The sequence below is a fragment of the Miniopterus natalensis genome, chromosome 14, assembly GCF_054644295.1.
Source record: "Miniopterus natalensis isolate mMinNat1 chromosome 14, mMinNat1.hap1, whole genome shotgun sequence".
NCBI classification, from domain to species: domain Eukaryota; kingdom Metazoa; phylum Chordata; class Mammalia; order Chiroptera; family Miniopteridae; genus Miniopterus; species Miniopterus natalensis.
Window position 1 is genome coordinate 35,384,497 of NC_142094.1, and position 23,628 is coordinate 35,408,124.

Below are 23,628 nucleotides of genomic sequence, written 5' to 3' on the forward strand. Positions count from 1 at the left end.
AGCTGATCTACAATCTGTACAAGCCTGAGAGGTTTAACTATATTCATGCTATTTCCTCATTAAGTCATGGCAACAAATCAACACTAATAATAATAACACTGCTTCCTAGAACTCTCCAGAGAGTCCATTGCAGTTTTGTTGGAAGGGATCATTTTAAAAGTCATAACGCACGAGAAATTCCAGACAAGTCCACACACCTTTGCCATTGCTGGCAAAGTATGGTTGGGTCTTTCATCTAAGACCGAGTATGGGCTGGCACATGATCTTTCCACCTAGTCCCACAAGCTGAGTGCTTCCTTTCATTCCACATTTGTTTAAATGGCATAAAATTTCTCTCACAAGTGGAATAGATTCTAAGATTTGGACAAATATGAATAATATCTCTGTGTGTGTGTTTTTGTGTTTTTTAAATTTATCTTTATTGTTGAAAGAATTACAGATGCTCCCTTTTTTCCCCCATTGACCCCATTTACCTCGCACCCCTCCCTCCCCACCCCAGGCCTTCACCACACTATTGTCTGGGTCCATGGGTTATGCATATATGCATATCAATTATTTGGTTAATCCCTCCCTACCCACTCCCCCACCCCCGCCTTCCCTCTGAGAGTCAACCACCCCTTCCATGCTTCTGTGTCACTGGATCTATTTTGTTCATCAGTTTAGTTGGTTCTTTAGATTCCACATATAAGTGAGATCATGTGATATTTGTCTTTCTCTGCCTGGTTTATTTCTCTTACCTTTGTTTTTAAAAGAACTTGAGAATGAGTCCAAACTGAAAGAACTAAAGCTCCTGTACCATGCTGGGTAGCAACTTTACCCTTCTTCCTGTTAGAAAATGGAAGGAATTTCCTTACTGCTTGGGCTCTCCAGGCATGCAAAGTGAAGTAGAAAACTGAGGTACATACTCCTCCGTTATCTAGCATCAGGTGGGGCTTAGAGCTAAATTGTCTTCATTCTGCTTAGGTCTCCACCTCTACCTTGTTTAAGGCAGCAGCTAAATGGGTTGTGGGTCAGCTCCACAGTGGTTGCTGCCAACGTTGGCAGCGCAGTGAACCCCTTTAGCAATATGTTCAGTTTCCTCTGCCACACTGCTAGTTCCAAGCTTTTCCTGGACTCAAGAATTGGGAGTCAGGATGGCCTCAGCTTGTCAGTTTAGTTATAATCAGTCACATCCTTGGACACTGTCAGTGATTTTCAACCTTTTTTATCTCATGGCACACATAAACTAATTACTAAAATTCTGCTGCACACCAAAAAATGTATTATTTGCTGATCTGACAAAAAAAATAGGTATAACTTCCATTGATTTACACACAAAAAATAGTAATAACCTACCCTTTCTGCTCCAAGTGATTTAAAAAAAAAACCAGGTGGCAATATATGTATACTATAAGGATTTCTGGTACCAAGAATTAACCAGTCTGACTCAATCCTATTATGTGACATGACCAATAAGATCCAGCTCTATTATATGATCTAAATATTTATGGTTCAAGATTAGGCATTCACACTGGATGGCTATTGTGTTGGCTGTTGTCTTTTCTTTTACTTGACAATCTAAGGGAAATGAGGTCAGTGCCCCTCTCTAAATAGTCAGGTCTTGCATGTCTTAAAAATTCTTGTGGCACCCAAGTTGAAAGTCGCTGCACTAGATGGTTGACATCAGTATCTTCACATACAATTGATCCTTGAACAACAAGGGGATTAGGGATCCTGAATCCTTACCTAGTTGAAAATCTATCACTTGACTCCCCCAGAGCTTAACTACTAGTATCCTACTGTTGACAGGAAGCCTGCCGACAACATAAACAATCAATTAATACATATCTTGCACACCATAGGTATTATATACCGTATTCTTACAATAAAGTAAGCTAGAGAAAAAAACAATATGTTATTAAGAAAATCATAAGGAAGAGCAAATGCATTTACAATATTTATTGAAAATTATCTGCATACAAGTGGACCCATGCAGGTCAATCCCGAGTTGTTCAAGGGTCAATTGTATATCACCTCATTTGACCCTCACAGTAATGCTGTAAGATTGAGAATGTAACCATTATTATGTCTGATCTATTGTATTAGGATCCTGAATACATTTTACTTCACCATTTGACTCATTGGTTTCAAAATGTTGCTGAACCCTCCCAACAGCAATAGACACTCAGTGGAAACATAAGGACTCAGTCAAACTGGTTATCTGGCATCATATAAACCATTGTTTCCCAATCCACAAGTGCATTGTGGCATTTGGTGTGTTAGGAAGACGCCCTGGGTGTGTCACAGTCCAGGGTTTCCCCATTTCCACGGATTTCCTGTCTCTCATCTGTCTAGTTTCTAACTGTCACTGCATCCACGTCTCATTCTTCAACCTGATGTCACATGCCGAAGATCAGAAGTTCCTAATCCATAGGATTCCTTGGTAACAGGTAAAATCAAGATTTATCACAACCAGGAGGCAGCTGGGCATGGCAACCAGGTGTCAGGGCTCTGAAGGGAGGCTGTCTGCGTTCTTGTCCTTGTTCTGTCGATTGTGACCTTGGGCAGATCTTAAATCTCTCTAAGCCTTTGTTTTTCTCAGTGATAAAAATGAGTATAATAACAGTAACTACCTCATGGAGTTTCTTTGAGGTTTAAATAACATATGTGAAGTGTTTAGAACAGCACAAGCCAAGCATTCAATAGATATTAGTTACTATTCTTTTCAAAAATGTTTAAAATTATATAACATTTACAGATATAAAATTGTCTTCAACCAGATAGCAAATGTATGGAAAGTTATTTCATTTCAAAAGTAAATTCAGAATTTCTAGAAGTCCATCATTAATCTGTTATAGCAAAGGCTCTCCGATATTACTTATTCATTGATTGTGCAGTGAAAGAGCTTACATTGCGCTTAGTGCTTTATATGCCACATAGTCTTCTCTCTAACCTATAATCTTCTCTATAACCATGTAACATTATTATCCTCACTCTACCATCAAAGAAACCAAGAGATAAAGCCACTAAAAATAACTTGCCCAAGGCTAGGAATCTTGTTTGTAGTGAGCCTGAACTTCAACTCAGGCCACTGGCACTCTCTCATATGATGAGCTCTTTGCACTGAGACGATGTGGTCTTGCCTTTGAGGAGACATGATTTAAGCGATGCCAAAGAGGATAGGTTGCACATTTATTTAAAATTTGCCTTTGGGTGTTCACAAAGGAAATAATCACATCACTAGAAACCTATTGTAAGCTTGTTTGTTTGGTTGAAGCTTCAGTTCTTGTTTGTTTTGTGGGGTGCTGGGCTAGACTATAGGATATCTCCACTTTTAGCTTTGCCATGGTGTGGACACATGTCTTGTGAATCTTTAGGTGTTCTGGCAACTCATAGGTGAGTAAAGACTTAAAATAATTGAAAATTTTTTATAAAAATAAGACAAAAAAAATAAATTCATTTTAGACTAAAATTTCACAAGATTAAATTCATTTTATTTTTAGAACTGGACTATGTCAAGGTATTTTTATGTGAAAAAATAGTTTAATAATGCTCAGAGTTAGCTCACTATCTATGTTCCCTTCTATCCTTTCTCAGCTTTCTCAGGATGTTAGTCAAATTTTTATTAGGGTATTATTTTCATTTTGTTAATCCACTCTGATGTATAAAATTAATCTGTGATTATTAAATGTTTTATGTCAGGCATTCGCATGATGTGGCTGTTTTTAACAACAACCTGTTTGATTTGTGGAACTTTAAAGGCTGATAAATTCTTTAATTTGGAAAATGAAGCAAATCCTGAAGTGTTCATGAATATTGTAAGTCATGGAAAATTCCGGAGAACATCAAATAAAGCAGATTAATGGGTTATAAAATTATTAAAGGTCCTGTTGTAGCTGAAAATCTCTGATAAGGAAACAGATAAAACAGGTGATTTTTAACATTTCTCCAAGAGTCAAGCTAGTTAAACCTGCTCTTTTGGCTGAATAAATAGTACTTTCTAGTAATGCAAAGCAGAACTGTATTTTTATAGACAATATTTTAATAATATCAAAATTTATATTTTAAGCCACCTGGATGATATTTATAACTGCTCTCTACTGGGCTATGATTTTATTATCTTTAAACCAATAAGGATCTCAAAAGACAATTGACTTGAGAATATAGTTTTGTCAAAAGAATGGATCAATGTTAAATATTTTCTCTCCCCACTCCCTTAAAATGCCAATAGTAGACATTTTCTAATATTCTACTTACTTTTTTATCAAGACTTTATGTAATAAATTAATCTTACAGTTACCTGGGGCTACAGATTACAGACAATTTACCCCTATAAGCATACACCAGACACTTTGTTCTAATTTTTTTTGATAACCTTTCTAGAAGATGTTTAGCTAACTCCTGTGTTTTCACTGGGCAGAGCGAAGTAATCACCTATAATGGCTACCCCAGTGAAGAGTATGAAGTCATCACTCAAGATGGGTACATCCTCAACATCAACAGAATTCCTCATGGGCGAAGAGACACTAAAAGCACAGGTACGAGTTGTGTCTCTCCTGATAAGAAGGACTGGATATAACTAAAATGTAATGCTGGCTTTTCTTTAAGAGAGTGACTGATTCATCAAAGTTTGTTTGAATTTTGCATTACTCTTTAAATGGTTAACAGGGAGTCTCATTCTTTTTCAATTCTCTGAATACCGCAAGAAACTAAAAATACGAAGGGCAAGACTGGTCTTGTTGACTGCAACTAGGCTTGCTTGTTAGGGTGTAAATGCAAAGGTGGGGCCTACATTTTGTGAGCTCATAGTGAATTTTCCTGTGACACATGTGATAAATTGCTGTATTCCAGGAAAGTGGATTTCCTTACTGTTGGAAAGGGATTTGCTGGGTTGTATAAAGTTAGCCGTAGGGTGTACTCAAAGAGTCTCTCTGGTCCCTCACTAGAATTAATAGGCCTCCCTCTTCTGGATTAAAAATTCAACTTAAGTGATTGGCATTTCTGAAACTTTTTCCAGGAAAGAAAACTTTAACATTCACATATGCTTTAACCTAAGGGACTAATGATTTGTGGAATGAAAGAGCATGGTGTTTGTTAATATGGCTTCATTGGAGAATGAGTAGCTAGCCATGCACAGCAGAGGGGGAAATGCCTCTGAGGAGGGAGAGAGAAGAGTAAGCGAAATCTCTGCAAAACCTCAGTGGCAAACCATTTATCATGACCATTTTGCATCATCTCTCTCAACATCCATGTTCAGAGGCAGCTATAATCATGTTGTTCGACATTTTCTCCCTCTCAGAAAGAAATTTGTAATCTAAGAGTTTTAAAAAAAGGAAGGGGGAGTGTGATGTGAGTAGGATTATCTGTCAAAACATGAGACACCCAGTTAAATATGAATTTCAGAGAAACAACAAAGGAACTTTTCATCTATGTCTCACTTGAGGGTATAATACTCAAATGAAAACATTATTCATTGTTTATCTGAAATTCAAATTAAATAGGGCTTCTTCAGTCTTTTTCTTTATCTTTTTTGTTTGTTTTTGGCAAAATTAAATTTCCTTCGGGCTTGGGGGAGAAGGAACTATAAAATACAAAAGGAGAAAAAAATTGTAAGGAAAAGTTTTGCTTCAGGAGGGAGAATTTGGGAAGATTTGGAATTAAAAGTAATTCTAAAAGTGTATTGTTCCAAAAGCTTTATATTGATTTAAATCAGTTGAACTTCCCAGCAGCCCTATGAGATCAATACTGTTAATAGTTATAATTTTACAGATGATGAAACCCAGGCAAACAGGTTATGAAATAGACTTGAAGTCACACAAATAGCAAGTGACAGAACCAGGATCCAACCTCAGGCAACCTGAATCCAGAGTCTGTGCTCTTAACAATGAATTTATTGTGCCGTTTGGGAACATTTCACCCTGGTCCTTCCCATCACCCCCAGTGAATACGCTCTCCATTGGGAATTTGAGAGTTGGCAGAGGGGTGTTGAACTGATTTTACTATTGTAACTTTCAAATGCTCTCCAGTGGGTAGAGGCTGGGTGTTCAGTTAGAAGCTTGGTGGGAAATTAGTGATTGTCCATTTACATTCACCCCCTCTTCCTCCCTGGAAGAGGCACAGGACTCTATTAAACGTGATCACTTTCATGTCTTTGTAAGCCAAACCCAGAAGATATGTAAATATGAAAACATGGAGCAGGGCAGTTATAAGCACAGACTTTGGCATGAAACAGAACCAAGCTTGAGTCCTGGCTCTGTACCTTGTTAGCTGGGTCACCCCTTGGGAAAGTTACTTAATTAGCTTAAGTCTTGGTATCCACACCTGTGAAACAAGGATCGCCAAAATAGTAGCTACTTCATAGAGTTATTGCAAGAACTGAATAAGCTCAAGCATCGTCAGTTAGTCAGTGTAACACCAGGTACAAAGTATGTGCTCAAGAAATTTGTTATGTGATCATATAGCCCTACACTAATGACAGGGAAAAGTGAGTGCTGTTTTTGGTTTTTGCTTTTTCTGATGTGGGGCATGTGTGTGCATGTGTGTATATGTGTGTGTGTTTGTATGTGTATGTTTCCATCATGTTCCTGAGATGCTTTATTTATCATAAATTATTTTCTCATTCTCTGTCTATCTATCTCTCCTCTCTCTTCCTCCCTCGCTCCAGGTCCCCGGCCAGTTGTGTACATGCAGCACGCCCTGTTTATAGACAATGCCTCCTGGCTTGACAATTATGCCAATGGAAGCCTCGGATTCATTCTCGCAGATGCAGGTTACGATGTCTGGATGGGGAACAGTCGGGGAAACACTTGGTCAAGAAAACACAAAACACTGTCAGTGACTGAAGAGAAATTCTGGGCCTTTAGGTAAACCGTATCAAGTTGGAGACAAATTCTTTGAATATAATAGTGTGAATGATGTGAATAACAATCTATGATATTTGAAGTCTCGCTCTTTGTAGTAACATCTCAAAGGACAGAAACAGCAAGAAGCTTTGATTCCCACTGATTCTTCCATAGTCAAATTATATCATTTTAACAAGATTATTTTAACATCCATTTCTATCCAATGTATGCATTAAAGGTATGTCCCAAGAGAGACAGCTCAGGAAATTCTTATAACCAATGTATGCGCTTGCTCAATATTTACTGAGTGCCTACTATATGCACTACTGTAGCCCTGAGCATTCAAGAGGGAACAAAGTCCCTGCCCTCACAAAGCTTCTATTCATTCTAATTCTGCTGATACAAGTCTTTTCTCTCAGACAGCCAATGGATTTCACAGTGATGCGTATCAGTACTGTATTTTATTTAGAAAAACTGTGGTTGAACTGTATAGGATTCTATTTACAGAAAAATTCCAATTTGAGGTCTTTCAAACCTTATTAATGGGCAATGAGAAGAATCCTCTGATACAGTTTCAGTGAAAGTGGTTTCTGCTGCCACCAGAGGTCAGGCTGGTGCCCACAGTAGCCTCCCCCTCACAGGCCTGAGCTCCCTGTTCATATGCAAGCCCGCTGCTAGAACAGAGTGGGCATTCCTGCCATAGTAATGAAATGCCCAGAACCCACTGGCAGGCGGAGAAGAAAGGAAAGATAGAATAAATTGTTAGGGTCAAAGCTTTTGGTCAGTGTGGCAAACATCGGGAAATATTTTGTGTCACTGGTCCTTGGCTGGAAGCTTGGATCTTGTTTACTGTAAGGCATCACAATTCCCATACTTGGGAGTATAGATCTAGAGATTTCCTCACATGCTGTTCTAATAAGCAGTCCTCTAAGTCATGAGGGACCTGACTCAACTAAAAGTTATGTACTAATTGTTTTGTATTAATGCCAGCTGAACTGGTACTATATGATTTGGGTACACGTTCAATACATATTCCTTTATACGGACAGGAATATATATTAACAGCAGCAACATCTAATTGGGTGCTTACTGGCAGCCAGAGTCACTTCTTTAATACTATCCAACCCTTCTAACATCCCTTATATGTAGCAGGTGCTATCATGTTCATTTCATAGATAAGGAAACTTAAGCTTAGAGCATTTAAGTAACCAATCAAAAGGTAGTACTTGCTAGAATTGTGATTTACAACCAGTTCTGTTTCCAAAGTGGGGTATTAAAATGGCCCTAAGTGTCTTAAGTCCCCTGGGGGAGTCTAAAGTAGAGGCACAAAAACTAGCTGTGGGAAGGGAAGGGAAGCCAACCCAATGGAAGGGAGTGATACGAGTGAGCTTCAGATATTATACACAAGTCTTGAAATCATTCTTGTTATTAGAAAGTAACCCACATGAATGCAGCAAACAAAAGCTACAATAGCTTACATACAATTGGATAAATAATAAAATACACACCAATTAAGTGTAAAAAGTAAGTGAGCAAATGCTCTGAATTTCAAACTTACTTGCGAGTATTTATAAGCCCCTGTTTTATTTTGCAGTTTTGATGAAATGGCCAAATATGATCTCCCGGGAACAATAGACTTCATTGTAAATAAAACTGGGCAGGAGAAGTTGTATTTTATTGGACATTCACTTGGCACTACAGTAGGTATGTTTACAAAGGTCAATGTTTTACAAGGGTCAGAATCTTGCAAGAGTTCACCTTTAAATTGGAACAGTTATTGCCATGAATAGTGTCCTTAATCCTCTGTCCTGTGCTTAGCACATAACCTAAGTGTCTATAAACCTGAATTTCTGAGACTGTATATAAGCCAAATCTTTCCTCCATTTCTGATGAACAGCAACACATTTGTAATGGTGATGTAATTTCCCAGAATAACATGTACCCCAAATCCAAAGAAGTATCTAAAGACTAAGTTTCCAGACTCCCTCTGAGCTGAAAACGTAAAGCCTAATGACATAAAATAATCCCTTAAGAATATAATCACATCTTCCTCACAACCCACATGGAATTTTTAAAAAATAAATAAAAGGGAGGAGCTTATACTTATATTTGAACAAATTGAAAAGATATGATCACTTTTTTTTTTAGTTGAAATATGAAAGCTTACTATAATAAATCAACTGGGCTTATCTATTATAATATAATATATAATATAATAATATAATATAATATAATATAATATAATATAACATAACATAACATAACATAACATAACATAACATAATATAATATAATATAATATAATATAATAATATAGAATATCAATTAGATGTAAGAATTATGTAGAATTTTTTTTTAAGTCCAAGACTTTGAAAACATACTTCTTAATGTTTTCCTACATCTTTTTTTGGGGGGGGGTAATCAATACTCTAGTTCCAAATAAAAATGTAAAGGGATCCAGACAGTTAAAAATGTGAATTTGCTAGTGATCGTCCACTGAAGTTTCCAATTTTAAGAGATTATGTGAAAATTAAATATGAGTGAAACTGTGTAAGAGACAATAAACGTTCTTATGGTTGTCTCATTATTGCCATTATATCAACAGCAAATATATATCTACCAGTGCTTTATACTGACTGGCAGCTTATAAGCTTAGAACAGGCAGTGAGCATCAGAGAGCATTCTTCTATAAGGGTATCAAAGAGTTAATAGAAGATGCCCCTTTCCCACCCCCACCCCCCAAAAAACAATAGTCACTCGCTGGTAAATAATTACACTATCATAGCTAATACTTATTGAGCATTTACTGGGTTTAGGACCCTGTGTTTAGGAACTTCCCCATAATATCTCTCTTTAAGCTTCAGAAGAATCCTATTATTATTATTTCTGTCTCACAGAAGAGGAAACATAAATTCAAAGAAATTAAGTGGATTGCTCAAGGTCTCTTAGCACATAAGAAACAGAACAGAGATACATACCAGGTCAGTTTGACTTCATCCATGAGGTGCTTGGGCATTGGATGGAGCAGGAATGACTTGAGTGGGGTCTAGAAAAGTGGGTAGGACTTAGATATGCTCTTGTATCTGTTCTGCAATGAAAACGGAAAGTTTGATTATCAGCGATCTGCACTGCATTTAGGGCATAAAAATTTTTAGTGAGCATTATTTGAGTATTGGGCAGAGCAATTTTTGTTTTGTCAGAAGGGTCCACTCTTTGCAAGGCATTTGGCTACCCAGGCCAAATCACTAAGTGATAATAAGGGGGAAGTATTTTGCCTGTTTCAGAGTCTTGTATCAATTGCTCAGTCAATTGATACAAAGTCAGCTCTTTTTTTGGTCAGGACAGTTTCAATAAGAATTTCAGGGGGTGAAACAGCTTTTGCTATGGCCACACACACCTTCCTACCTACCCCCTCATACACACACACACACAACAGAGGGGACCAAGAAGGCACCCTGGAGAACCAAACACAGAAACTCCACATAGCTGCTTCTGTGTGGTGCTGATTTCCACCCTCACCCTCACCCTCGTGGGGCTAGTAGTGGGTGCAATGCTATTGCTTAATTATCAGAGCAAATGGAGACGCCTGGTTCTCCCAGGGACCACGGTGGACCAAGGAAATCCCCTTCCCTCTAGGAAGCAGGAATAAGTTCTGGAAGGTTGGTAAGCATCAGGTGAAGAAGTGGGAGCAAAGAAATCTCATTCCATTGTGAGAAAGAGAAGCTGGAATAACTCGATGATACTGCAGAAAGACCCTAGTGACTCACCTCCCATGAACTGACTCTTTCCTCCTGGAAGCTCTGGGACTCATTCCAGCACCTCAGAGATGGGGGTGAAATGACCACATTGCCAGCCCTCACCCCATGCTTTGAAAGTGAGGTTGTCCATAATTCACTTGGCAGTAGTTGCTTCAGCAGCTTATCTCTCACTTTCCCCAACCAAGTTAAAGTATCCAGAATTTAAAAAAAAAAAAAAAAAAAAAAAAGGGGGAGACTTGAGACCAGAGAGGACTGAAGACAGATTGTCTCTGCAGAATAATTCAGAAGAGTCTCCCAATTCATTTTCAAGATCATCACAGTAGAAAGATACAAATGACAGAGTCCCACTTTTCTTAATAGAAACACTGCGTATTTCTCATTTTTACGAGATTGTCTTGTTCTCCTGTTCTCTCAGGGTTTATAGCCTTTTCCACCATGCCTGAGGTGGCACAAAGAATCAAAATGAATTTTGCCTTGAGTCCTGTGGCCTCATTCAAATATCCCAAGGGCATTTTTACCAGTTTTTTTCTACTTCCAACTTCTGCAATCAAGGTAGGCTCCCCATTTCACCAAAATATATTTGAGGGTCTCGTTTTGGATCATAGATCTTCATAACTTTTAAATCTGTGATGAAGTAAAAGAGGAAGTTTAGATAAAATCTGTGGAAACCAGGCTCTGCAACCATGTTCTTATTTGTGTGTGTGTGTGTGTGTGTGTGTGTGTGTGTGTGTGTCTGTACCACAGTATCCAGAGTTCTCATATACAATTTACTACACTCAGTCATTAGCAAACCTGACTGTACACCACATTGCTAGCTGAGCTGAGTGCTATGTCAATTTAAAGCTCATTCGTAAGTTTTCTTGTTCCCTTCTTACTCCACTGGGCAGGTCAATGAATGCACAATGCCCAAAGGGAAGATATTTTTCTAGTTTCATATGATAACTGACATCCCTGACTTTGATGTTAGATAAATTTGAATAATAGAATTCTTTCCATCCAGGTTCTTGTTCTAATTTACTAAAGTATTCTAGTACTAAGTAAATACTAATTTTCCAAAGTATTCTATGATTCTAAAGACTAATTGTCTTACAACTCAATTACGTATCCAAATATTTATTGGTTATTTTACAAGGATTGGAAAAGCAGTTTGATTGCTAATTGTAAATTTGGAATTTTACCCATTAAAATTACTTTTCTATTTGTTTTTTCTTTCTTTTAAAAGGTCATTGGCAAGATGAACATAGCTTTTTACCAAGACTGCACCTTAAGTTTGGGGTGAAGGGTAAAATGAATTTTGGTCAAAGTGAAGGCAAGGAGACCAATTAGGGTACCACAGTAATTTACATATAAAATCAGGCCCTGGTTTAGGGCGGAGCAGTGGAAATGGAAAAAAAGTATTTGTTGAGCTAAGACAAGGAAGAATTTCCATAGGACCTAATGATTGGTTTGATGATAGCTTGATTGCATTGCTTACTTGAGCTCAAATGATGTAACTTCCCTTCCTGCAGTCGATAGTTCTGTTGCAAAGTGTGTTGATATCAGTGTTGGATGTTTCCTATATTTGGACAGAATGAGCAGACAAATTAGGTAAATTAAATTCCGAGATGGACACATCTATCACTAAACACACCAGCTTTGCATATGCATTGCTTTGCCTACAAAGATTGGGTCTAAGGAAAATATTGTCCTTGGCTAATCTGCTTCATACCTCCTACTGTCAAATTTCCTGCCATTTTGACCCCCATCCCTGGCCCCTCCTGCCAGTTTGTAATATCTGTTGCCTGCAGAAGCTCCAGTCCTTTCATCAGAGACTCCCCACCCAGGCTTACTTTCCCAAGCCCTAGAAGTTTTAACATGCTGCCTCCTACGACATCTATTTTTTTTCTGTCCATTGGCACCCCCTTTTGGTGCACCATTCTCTACTTTTCAGCATAAGAACTAACTAATCTGGACACTACTAGTAAAACAATGCACACATGGGTAATAAGGAAAACCCTGCTTTTCCTTCTTAGTCAAGGCAATCTTTAACCTTAGGGAGAAACTGTTCTGCTTTTCTTGCTAATTTCTGAGAAATTAAAAATGAAACCAATTACTGGTTACAGAATACAGAGAAGCTTCACCATGAAGATGCGAATTTGGGGTGGAGGGCCCTCACTGCAACCTCTTTATAAATTATGTCTGGTGATCTTCCCTGGGTGCAGATGGATTCATAAGTAGTTCCTTTGCCTGGATGACTTGGTCTCCTTGACTGCAACAGCAACTACAAATACAAATAGATCCCCAAGAATTCTTATTTCTGTGATGATGAGAATGTCGAAAAGTTTGGAAACAGTTCTTGAAAAGATAATTATTTTTTATTTTTACAGAAATTTTTTGGTACCAAAGGTTTCTTTTTAGGAAACAATTCAGAGCTGTCACCTTTTGTCAAAATCTGCAACAATAAAATATCATGGGTGATATGTAGTGAAATAATGTCCTTATGGGCTGGATACAACAGGAAAAATATGAATATGGTATGTATAAGGATTATGGGACCATTGGATGTTTTAGAAATTCCAGCTTTTTGTTTATTTATTTTGATGTATCTATTACACTACATAAATTAATATGATATTCTAAGCCCTTAAATGCAGAGATTAGCTATGCATAGATTAGGAATTCAATGGGCCATGAATGTGAAGGTTGGGAAAAAGAATGAAAAGGCAGCTTCATCCTTCCATCCCTGGTCAAGTTTAGGAAAATGAATGTTCTGCAACGGGTGTTAGTTTCACATGTTCATAATCAGCCATCACTTACTACAGTGAGTTTGACAGTGCATTAAAAAATAAAATCCTAGAATATAACTGAAATTCATAGACACAGACAACAGCCTGGTGGCTACCAGAAGGACGGGGTGGGTGGTAGTAAAGGGCAAAGGGGGCCAAATATATGGTGACAGAAGATGATCTGACTTTGGGTGGTGGGCATGCAATGCAATATACAGATCATGTATCATAGAAATGTACATTTGAAATGACCCTATTATCCAATGTCACTCCAATAAATTTAATAAAATTAAAACAAAATCCTAGAAAAGAAGAGAAGCACATACAAGCATTGAACTTATTTCATGTGTGCCCTCGCATGTTGGACGACTTTGGCCTCAAGTAAAACTCACCTTTTAACTCAGAAAGTATGACAGAAAGGAATGGAAATGGAATCCCTTTTCTATGAACAAGCAGCAGTCCCGTGTCATCAATTCTTTGTTTCCTGTTATTGAGAATTCAAAGAGGAGGAGGAGTTGACATCTGCAGGGGAGTGTTGTTGGGTAGTTGTCTCTGTCATTCCAAATGGCAGCCAAATTAGACTGTGACAGTAAAGCTAGCCCCAAACATTTCTCTACCACCCCACCTTACTCCTGTTCATTAAGAAGCTAGGTTGTGTTAGACTAAAAACCATGAGGGCCGTTGTCCAAAGCCTACTTATTCAAAGGTATAGATTTTTAATAGTTCTCTTGATTAGTTTTCTTATATTCTGAGATATATTATGATTACTATTATATCTCTGTAATGTTTACAAAGATCGAAGTACAGTGCACATAGAAATGATTATTTATTAGCTTTTCTTTTACAATGTTTTATTTTATTCTCTCAAGAGCCCTCCTAATTGGTAGAATGAATTTTAGTATCTTCATTTAATAGATGGAAATACAGAAACTCGGAGATGTTAGATAACTTGCCCAAAGTCACAAAGATTATAATTAACAAAGTTAGATCCTGAAATCCAGGTGTTTTGCTCTACTGATCTGCGACAGAGCATGTCCATACATATGCACCCCGCCACCCCTGCCCCCTTGCACACAACTCCTTCCTCCATGAAGTCCGTTGTTGCTTCTTCTACTTCAGAGTAAACAAATGATCTTCTAGTTCCAGAGCCAGGGCAAGTTTGCTCTCCAGCCACCCATGCCACTGGCCTGCCCACGGTTCACTCACGTACAAGGGCTGACACACTCAGATCTATCTGGATGATTCACCTCATTATTTTCAGAAACCCAGTATTTGTTTACTAATTGTTAGCAGAATTGTTTTCTCTTTCTGAAAGACATAGTTTATTTCAGTGGGTGATTCTTGCTGCAACATGTGGTTTATTTCCTTTCAGAGTCGGATGGACGTGTATATGTCACACGCTCCCACAGGATCGTCGATACAGAACATCCTGCATATAAAACAGGTAGTGTCTTCACCATGGAAAACCACTCCAATCCTTATTTTCATTATACATGAAAGGACAGAGTTAGCAGGCCTGCTCGAAGAAGCTTAGCAGCTGGTTTCCAGTTCGTCCTTGACACTGTCTTAAAGGTTTGACTTCTGTGGGTTTTAAGAGAAAGGGCAAGGTATGGTGTAGACCAAGTAGGTAGCATAAATGATCCCCATCTTAAATCAGAGCTTGTAAAATAGTCCCTGAGCTAAAGCAAGAGGTAAACTGGGAAAGCCTCGGGGATGTGAGCCTTCCCCAGAGAGAGAAATATCTGAGATTTGACTTCCCCCTGAGTTTTGGTTTTCCATTAGCTTTTCCTTCAAACCAAGGGAGATCATTGCTCTCTCTCTGTTGACCTTGGTCTTCATAGTGGTAAAAATGTATTTCCATCTTTCTAGCAGTCCAGAAGCCTTGCTTTCTTCCCAGTTTACAGTGTTTTCCTGAGACTTGCTGTTAACATTCATGATTCTTATTCTGAATTACATTGCCAAAAAACCCCACACATTTATTTCAGCTTTACCGATCTGATGAATTGAGAGCTTACGACTGGGGAAGTGAAGCTGAGAACATGCGTCACTACAACCAGGTGAGTTATTCAGAATGCCCCCAGAAGGCTGGTTTTGAGACATTATAATAAGAATTTGAGAGTGAGAAGAATCCTACCTGGCAATTGGCGGTATTCACATTGATAGAGCTTTTTAAAACTTTTCTAATTTTAATACATACTCATTGAAGAAAATCTAGAAAAAAAAGAAGTCTATGCTAAGGAAATTAAATAATTTATAATCCCTCCACCCAGAGATAATTCAATGTATCAATATTTTGTTGCATTTATTCCAGTCTTCTCAGCATCACAAAGCTTAACTTTTAATATTTTTTTATTTATAGTTATAGCAAGACATAATCAATGTTACTAAGATGTTTTTTAACATAATTTTTTAATATATATATTTTTATCGATTTCAGAGAGAGGAAAGGAGAGAGAGAGAGAGAGATAGAAACATCAGTGAGAGAGATCCATTGATTGGCTGCCTCCTGCACACCCCCTGCTGTGGATTGAACCTGCAACCTAATTGGAATTGAACCGCAATTTCCTGCATCAGAGGTTAAAGCTCAACCACTGAGCCACACCGCTGGGCTTAACATAATTTTTAATGGCTACATAATAATGAAAATTGTTTTATAAAAATCTACAAAAATTTACAGAGTAATGAATACACATTTCTTGATACCAACAGCAAGAATTGGGATACCACATGAATGTTAAAAGAGTGTTATCCATCATGAAGACTTGAGTCCTAAGACATCTTTTTCCTTTTAACTTTACACACCCAAACTTATAGACTCCTTTGGCCCTTCTGTGCTTTTAATCAATGTTGCCGCCATCATTTCTTTTCTCAAAGTCTGAGTCTGGGCTTCTCAGTATGAACTAAACACATTAAATTAAATTTTTCCAATGGTTTCCCAGACTGACACATTTAAAGCTATTTTTAGTGTAAATGTAGGTCAATTAAGTTGCTTCTGAGCATCAAAACAGTCGATCAGACTAGTCAGTTTCTCAGTAATGTGTTGAATTATCAAATAAATGATTCTGCTAGCTCTTAAGACAACTGCAAGAGTTATGCATATTTTTATTATTTTTCACCAGCTTGATTAAAGTGTTACTTAAACACAATAAAATTCATTAATTCCTACATGTCCAACTCAATGAACTTTGACAAATATATTCATTTGGGTAACCACAACACAATCAAGATCCTGTAGAACATTTCCATTACCACAAAAGTTTGCTCCTGCCACTCAGACTATGTACATTTGTAAATGCATATATTCACAAATGCTTAGAAAAGGGTCAGAAAAAAAATAAACAACAGATGTTAAAGTGATTACCTTCAGAGGGGATGAAAGGAAGAATGAAGTGAATGGACATGATGGAGTAAAGGAGGTTCTATTTTGGATTTACATACTTCCGTTGTCATCCATTATTTTTATTCAGCATATTATATATTGTTTACATTTATAAGAAAAATGGAACAAAAACTATCACAAACACAGTTAAGACTGTTATAATCTAGTTTTTTTTTCTCCCCCAGCTTCATTAAGGTAAAATTGGCAAATAAAATTTTAAGATTGAAGTGTACAATGTGATAAGTATGTGATGGTGTAAATGTCCTGAGAATTTATCAATAGTTAGTTAGCCCTGTCCTACTCCAGGCCCATCCTGTTTTATTTGTTTGTGATTTTAGATCATTTGAAGTCAATTTTGTTACATTTAATTTCATCAGTTTGCACTCTCCTTATGTTTCCAGCACAATCTCTGTGCCCACTCTATTTTTTCAAGAATAAGAGGATTAACACATGTAAGCTCCATGAGAGTAAGGATTTTCTTCTCTTTTGTTCACCAATATTTTCTCACTTAGCAAAGTACCCAGCATTTACTAGGCCCTCAATACTTATTTGTTGCATGAATAAGATTTCTTAACCTCCCTCTTACCCAACTAAAATGTCTCTGTCCTCTTGATTCTGCCCTTCCTTTCTGGCTCAGGAAATGAAGATCCTCTTATTTTCCAAGTTAGCCTGGTCTTGTGCCCTTGACCCCATCTCTTCTCATTTCTTCTTCACTCTTACTCATTTTATTTTCTTAAATGAACTCCTGTCCATTATGAAAAACAAACAGGTACCATAGTCTCCTTGCTACTCACTCCTCTACTTGGACTTCATAACTCAATGATCTCTAAGTTCTTTCCTTCCCTTTTTGTTTGTTCTCTTTGCCCTCTGCACTGGCTACTCTCTATTTCCCACCTCTCTCCAACTGTCAACATTCCCCCAAGACTCTTTACATCTCTCTGTCTTTCTTTCTTGGAGAATTTAGCCATCTCCATAGCTTCAATTATCCCCTTCTGTGGACCGCCCATACTGCTTGTCTAAATTTTTTTCAGGACCTATCTGTCACCTATTCCTTCTTCAAGTCATTTCACAAACTCATGCCCATACAACGCTCCTAAGGTAGAGCTCTGAGAAATGGCCCCGCTTCATCCCCAAAACTTCTGAAACATGTCTTAATACCTTATCCTGACATTTAGACTGACTGACTCCAATCTTATATCCTACTGTAGTCTTTCAAATATTTTCTTCTCTGGGTATACATTGGACAGCTTGCCATTCCTGACTGTGCCACACATGCTCTTCCTGCCTGCTAAGAAGCCCTCCCACCCTCCTTCCTATCTGTCAAAATCCAACCATCACTCAAGAGCCATTTCAAATGACTTTTTTTTATATGAAGCCTCTAGTTGGGAATAATTTCTTCTTTGTCTTCACTTCTGTTATCTTTATGGAGTGTTTTATGGCATTTATCATACCCTATGTTGTATGCAAATGTTTGTTTGGTTATCTGACCTTGTTTCTCCAAACTCCTTGAAGATGAGGACCATTGCACATGTCCTTCCTATTTCCCTCAGTGCCTGGCTGAGCTATGGAGTTGGTAGATGTTGATTTGATAACCTTTCTACTTAGTTGAATTTAGCTGTTGCTGTGAGGAGCTTCCTCTCATGAGTGCCTTTTCTCTCTCTCCCATAGAGCCGTCCTCCACTGTATGACTTGACTGCCATGACAGTGCCTACTGCTGTTTGGGTTGGTGGAAATGATGTCCTTGTAACAAGCCAGGATGTGGCCAGGATACTCCCCCAAATCAGGAATCTTCATTACTTCCAGCTGTTGCCAGATTGGAACCATGTTGATTTCATCTGGGGCCTCGATGCTCCTGAACGGGTGTACAGTAAAATCATAGATTTGATGAAGATATATTCCTAACTGCAACAGGTCTGATTTTCAGTTAAAAGTTGCTTCCAAGCCAGTGAGGCTTTGGGAAAAATAACAATCAGCAGTGAGGTTTACTCCAGCATCCTTCACCACCTTGTTGATGTTGCTGAGTGTTTCCTTATCATGGATTCTCAATGAGAAATTATTTCAACTGTTCTGCTCTCTCTCTCAGAAAGGTCCACATCTGAAATCTCAGAATCTTTCCCCCACAGTCAGGGCTAGGCCCTCTTTTTCATTCAAGTAGATCTAGTAAACTTATCTTTGCTAAATGTACGGTTGAGAGAGGAATTAAAAGAGGCTTTTTCTTTCCTATATCAAGTATATACAGTCACTTCATGAAAATGATACCTGAGTCCACCCTCTTTTTCATAGGATTGAACAAAAGCATAGGCGTGCTGGCCTAGAGAGCAAGGCTTGTCAAGGTAGCCCTTTGGGAATATATTTTGGGGGACTGTGGTCCTGTGGCTTACTTGAAGTCATATTTAGGGCTATAGTCATTATGGTCATCTATATACAAACCATGAAATAAAACCTGGTCTGCACCAAGCATGAAAGAAAACAGCAGAATGAAAAACCAACAGAATTTAAGTACTCCAGGAGCTTGTTTTACTGTTACAAGCTTTTGGGGGGGGGGGGGGGGTGTGGAGACAAAATTGGGAATGACTAGGATAAGGTAAATTACTAATTATTAAACCTATACACTATAGGTCCCTGTCTTTAAAACAAGGTGAAATTAATAAAGCTTTTTGATAATAGTGTACTGGAGCTTATTGACAGTAGGCAATAGCCCTAATTTATGACATGAGAAATAATTCTCTCTTGTTTTGCTCTAAAGATAAACTCAACTGATCAACCATTATGTCTTTGCTATCAAAGCAGAATTTATACTACTGCATTTGTACCTAAGTAACATTTAAAGCAGTTCCCAGAAAGCCTAATTTAGAACCATCAAGGAGGGGCACTTGGAATACCCAAAACCTTGCTTTATTTCAGTCTCTAAATAATGCCAAACATTGATTCTAGGCTTTAGTAAGAGTTCCAAGAATAGCATGAAGTTTTAGTATCAGTTTAAGCTATACATTTACAATGTATGCATTTTATTCTGTTACATATGTTTTATTTCAATAAAAAGTATTTTTTAAAAACTCCAAGCTTCACTGCTTTAAATTAAACTAAGAGGTACAGAAGAAAATAATGCCCCAATTTTACCATACCATTACTTTTTATACCCCAGCTCTGCATATGGTAACAAATATATTGACTATCATAGGTCTGAGTAATAGCTTATTCTTTGCTAAGGGTTTTACATAAAATATCTTATCTAAAACTTATAACCCTATGAGATAGTACTACGGTCATTTTCATTTTACAGTTGAGAAAATTGAAGCACAGAGAAAAATGAGGCATAAAAGTCAAATATGCACAAGTGAAGGATTTGTGATTTTAACCCAGGAAGTTTGATATCCTCAAATCCACACCTCAGCATACACCTGTATAAATATGTTCAGATGCTATATAAATGACAATGGTCATATTTGTATTAACCTAGACCAAAATTACTTGGAAAATTAAGGCAGGAGATGGGAAAATGATATATATATTTTTTCAAACTGTAACCATCAAATTGAGATGAGTGATTAGCACTACCATACGATCCAGCAATCCTACTTTTGGGTATGTATCCAAAGGAAATGAAGTCACTATTTTGAAAATATATCTACATTCCCCTGTTTATTGCAGCATTATTCACAGTACCAAGATATGGAAACAACCTCAATGTCCATCAGTGAATGGTATATATACACATGCAATGGAATAATATTCAGCCATAAAAAAGGAAATCCTGCCATTTGCAACAACATGGACGGACCTTGAGGACATTATGCTAAGTGAAATAAGTCAGACAGAGAAAGACAAATGCTGTATCATCTCATTTATATGTGGAATCTTAAAACATCAAACTCATAGAAACAGAAAGTAGAATGGGGTTGCCAGAGAATAAGAGGTGGGAGAAATGAGGAGATATTGTTCAAAGACAAGCTTTCAGTTATAAGATGAAAAAGTTCTGGAAATCTAATGTATAGCATGGTTACGCTAGTTAATACTGCTGATTACTTGAAAGATGCTATGAAAGTAAAGTTTTAATGTTCTCACAATAAAAACAACAAATAGTAATTATGTGAGATGAAGGATTTGTTAACTAACCTTTTTTGTGGTAGACATTTCACAATGTATAAGTGTATTAAGTCACACATTGTACACCTTCAATTTAAACAATGTTATATGTCAATTATATCTCAATAAAGATGGAAAAAAATTGAGATGGGTGAAAGATTGCTAGTCAGGTCAATTATAGCACATTTTTCACTATTCTTTCTGAAATATCTGGATCAGTTGCAAGAAGGCAGAAAGTCTAATAATCCTTCATCGATGACTAGCTTGCAGACTTTGTAATATGAATTTATGAAAATTTGATATTTTTCCTTTTTTCTTACTTTTACATTTATACAAAGCAAGGATCTCATGCTCACAACCTCATAACTGGCTCACTAGGTTGCTATAGTTTCTCAAACTTAAATACCCATTCATAATTTTTATAGAAAAATACAAGCAATTAAATTAATTTTAATCAATATGAATTCATGTGCACTGTAAATTCTTCAGTGAATTTCTTTCAGAGAGTATAATCAGTTTCTTAGAAGTGAAACTGGACTAAAAGAATGGCTTTCTGAGACTCCTTTATCTGAGAGCAAGGAAGTTATTTGCCCACCGGGCACTTTGCTCAGCTCTGACCCCTTTCCTACTCTCTTTCCACAGGAAGCTCATTCACAGCTCCCACTATTTCTGAAAAATTTTCCCTGAATCTCATGCCCCTAAATTAATACTTCTTCTAAATCATTTTTTATTATACTCCAGAATGATCTCTTTGAAGACTTTCATGTAAGTCCATCTTCCTAATAAACTTTAAGTAGCTTGAGAACAGGAGCTATATCTTTCTTATCTTTCAACTTAAAAAAAAAAAAAATACCCTTTTTATTTTGAAATGATATAGGGTGATGGGAAATTGCAAAAATAGTACAGAGAGGTCCCAGGTACTCTTCACTCAGTTTCCCCCAGAAGTAAGATCTTATATAGCTATAGTATACTCTCAAAACCATGGACTCAACCTTGTTACAAGCCACAGAACTTTTTCAGAGTCACCAGTTTTACATGCATTGTGTGTGTGTGTGTGTGTGTGTGGTTCAATGCAATTTTATCACATGTGTACATTGTGTAACCACCAACACAATTAAGATATAGAACTGTCCATTACCACAAAAATTTCCCTTGTGCTCTATAATCAACAACCACTCCACCCCACCCCCCAACACTCCTGAACCTAATCCCTGGCAAACACTAATATGTTCTCCATCTCTATAACTGTATAAATGAAATCATGCACTATGTGAGCTTTTGATACTGGCTTTTTTTCACTCAGCGTAATACCTTGAGATCCATCCAAACCCTTAACATCTATCGAGTTTGTTCCTTTTTATTGCTGGCTAGTAGCCTAGGGATCCAGCACAGTTGGTTTAACCATTTGCCCACTGAAGGATATCTGGGTTGTTTCCAAGTTTGGGCTTTATCTTTTAGCTTTTCAGTCCTTAGCCAGGTGACTTGAAAGTAGAAAACACTCAAATCAAATTCATTAATTTAAATTAATTCCTAGCTCCACCCAAAGCTGAATTCTCTAGTAATAATATCTCTAATGTGTATATTGCCCTAAGGGGAAATGTCAGTTTTTCTACAAGTATCCATTAACTTGACTACACAATCCTTCACTCATATCTTAATCTGACATTTAGAGATTGTAAAACACTGATGCGGTTCTCACTGCATCCTTCAGTTCTAAGGTAATTTAAAAAGTGCTAGAGTGAAAACAGATTACTGGTAGTATTCTTGACAGATGATGAAACACTTCTTCCAACCAGTGTCAAGGTATGACAGGCCTTTGGTCCCATCTAAATCTCCGTCAGCAGCATCATATCTCCCACAGAGCCAATCCAAATGAAAATAATAACAACAATAATATGGAGCAGTCATTTAAAATCTTACATGAAGTGTGAATAAAAGCACCAATGTTTTTCTGTGCCTCCTACCTTTGTCATTTTAATTTGTGTGCAAATTGCTCTCCTAAGCAAACCAGTCAACTGGGCAGAGAAAGTTAATTTATTTGGTATACTACGTGCCCTTTATAAGCTTCATCAAAATAAGCACTTAAAAAAATAGCTCCCATGTCCCACAACTGCATCCCATCCCCCCAAGAAAAGATCCTGGAAACTCTACTCTAAGTAATGAGCCTCAGGTCCTACACCATCAGAGCATGTCACCCACAGCTTGGGGTGCAGAAGCTCTACACATCGAAAAGAGAAGCCAACAAAATAGAATGGGGGTGGAGCAAAGGAAAAATTAGTAACCACATACTTTATAAGATGTGTCACAAGGATATGTGGAAACTGCATGTTTATTTGTTATAATGAAATAATATTTCTATTACAAAAATAGTACATGTGAATTATAGAAAAATGAAAATGTTACAGAAAATTTTTAATACTAAAGTAGCTCCTATAAGTGGATATTTTTTGGCATTGCTGTAATACACATCCATATTTCTAGTTATTTAAGGCATCAAAAGCAAATACAGAAAGTTTCATAGCTGCAAAAAACAAGAACAAAATACCCAGCTCTTTTAAAATTGAAACCATTTCATTTTCTAAGTGATCAAAGACCAGAGAAAGACCTGGGAAGTACAGGAACTATTTACTAAGACAGAATCTTTGCTTCCTAGGCAGATTATAGAAAATGTAAAGAAAAACCTTTTAAAATCTTTCATTAAAAGAAGATCAATAATCTAAAATATGTCCTGATTTTTAACAGAAAGAAATTAAGCTGTAGTTTTGTATCAGCACATTATTGAGCAAGTCTTGCTAATAGTTGTTGCTCAGGAAACTTTC

The 23,628-nt window shown here is 37.2% G+C and overlaps 1 protein-coding gene across 1 annotated transcript; it reads left to right on the forward strand.

The window, feature by feature from the left end:
* The first annotated feature begins 3,689 nt into the window (after nucleotides 1-3,689).
* LIPN (lipase family member N) lies at nucleotides 3,690-18,625 on the forward strand. Its single transcript, XM_016220740.2, has 9 exons — nucleotides 3,690-3,797; nucleotides 4,400-4,517; nucleotides 6,644-6,842; nucleotides 8,416-8,525; nucleotides 10,995-11,131; nucleotides 12,946-13,092; nucleotides 14,717-14,788; nucleotides 15,330-15,401; nucleotides 18,392-18,625. The coding sequence occupies exons 1-9, from the start codon at nucleotides 3,690-3,692 to the stop codon at nucleotides 18,623-18,625; spliced, it is 1,197 nt and encodes a 398-aa protein (XP_016076226.1).
* The last annotated feature ends 5,003 nt before the right edge of the window (nucleotides 18,626-23,628 follow it).

Bases quoted from the DNA above. Each gene is read 5' to 3' on its own strand.
- LIPN (XM_016220740.2), top strand. From the start codon at position 3,690: ATGATGTGGCTGTTTTTAACAACAACCTGTTTGATTTGTGGAACTTTA. The intron at 6,843-8,415 runs GTAAACCGTATC...TTTATTTTGCAG, and splicing joins GAGAAATTCTGGGCCTTTAG to TTTTGATGAAATGGCCAAAT. The intron at 11,132-12,945 runs GTAGGCTCCCCA...TTATTTTTACAG, and splicing joins TTCCAACTTCTGCAATCAAG to AAATTTTTTGGTACCAAAGG.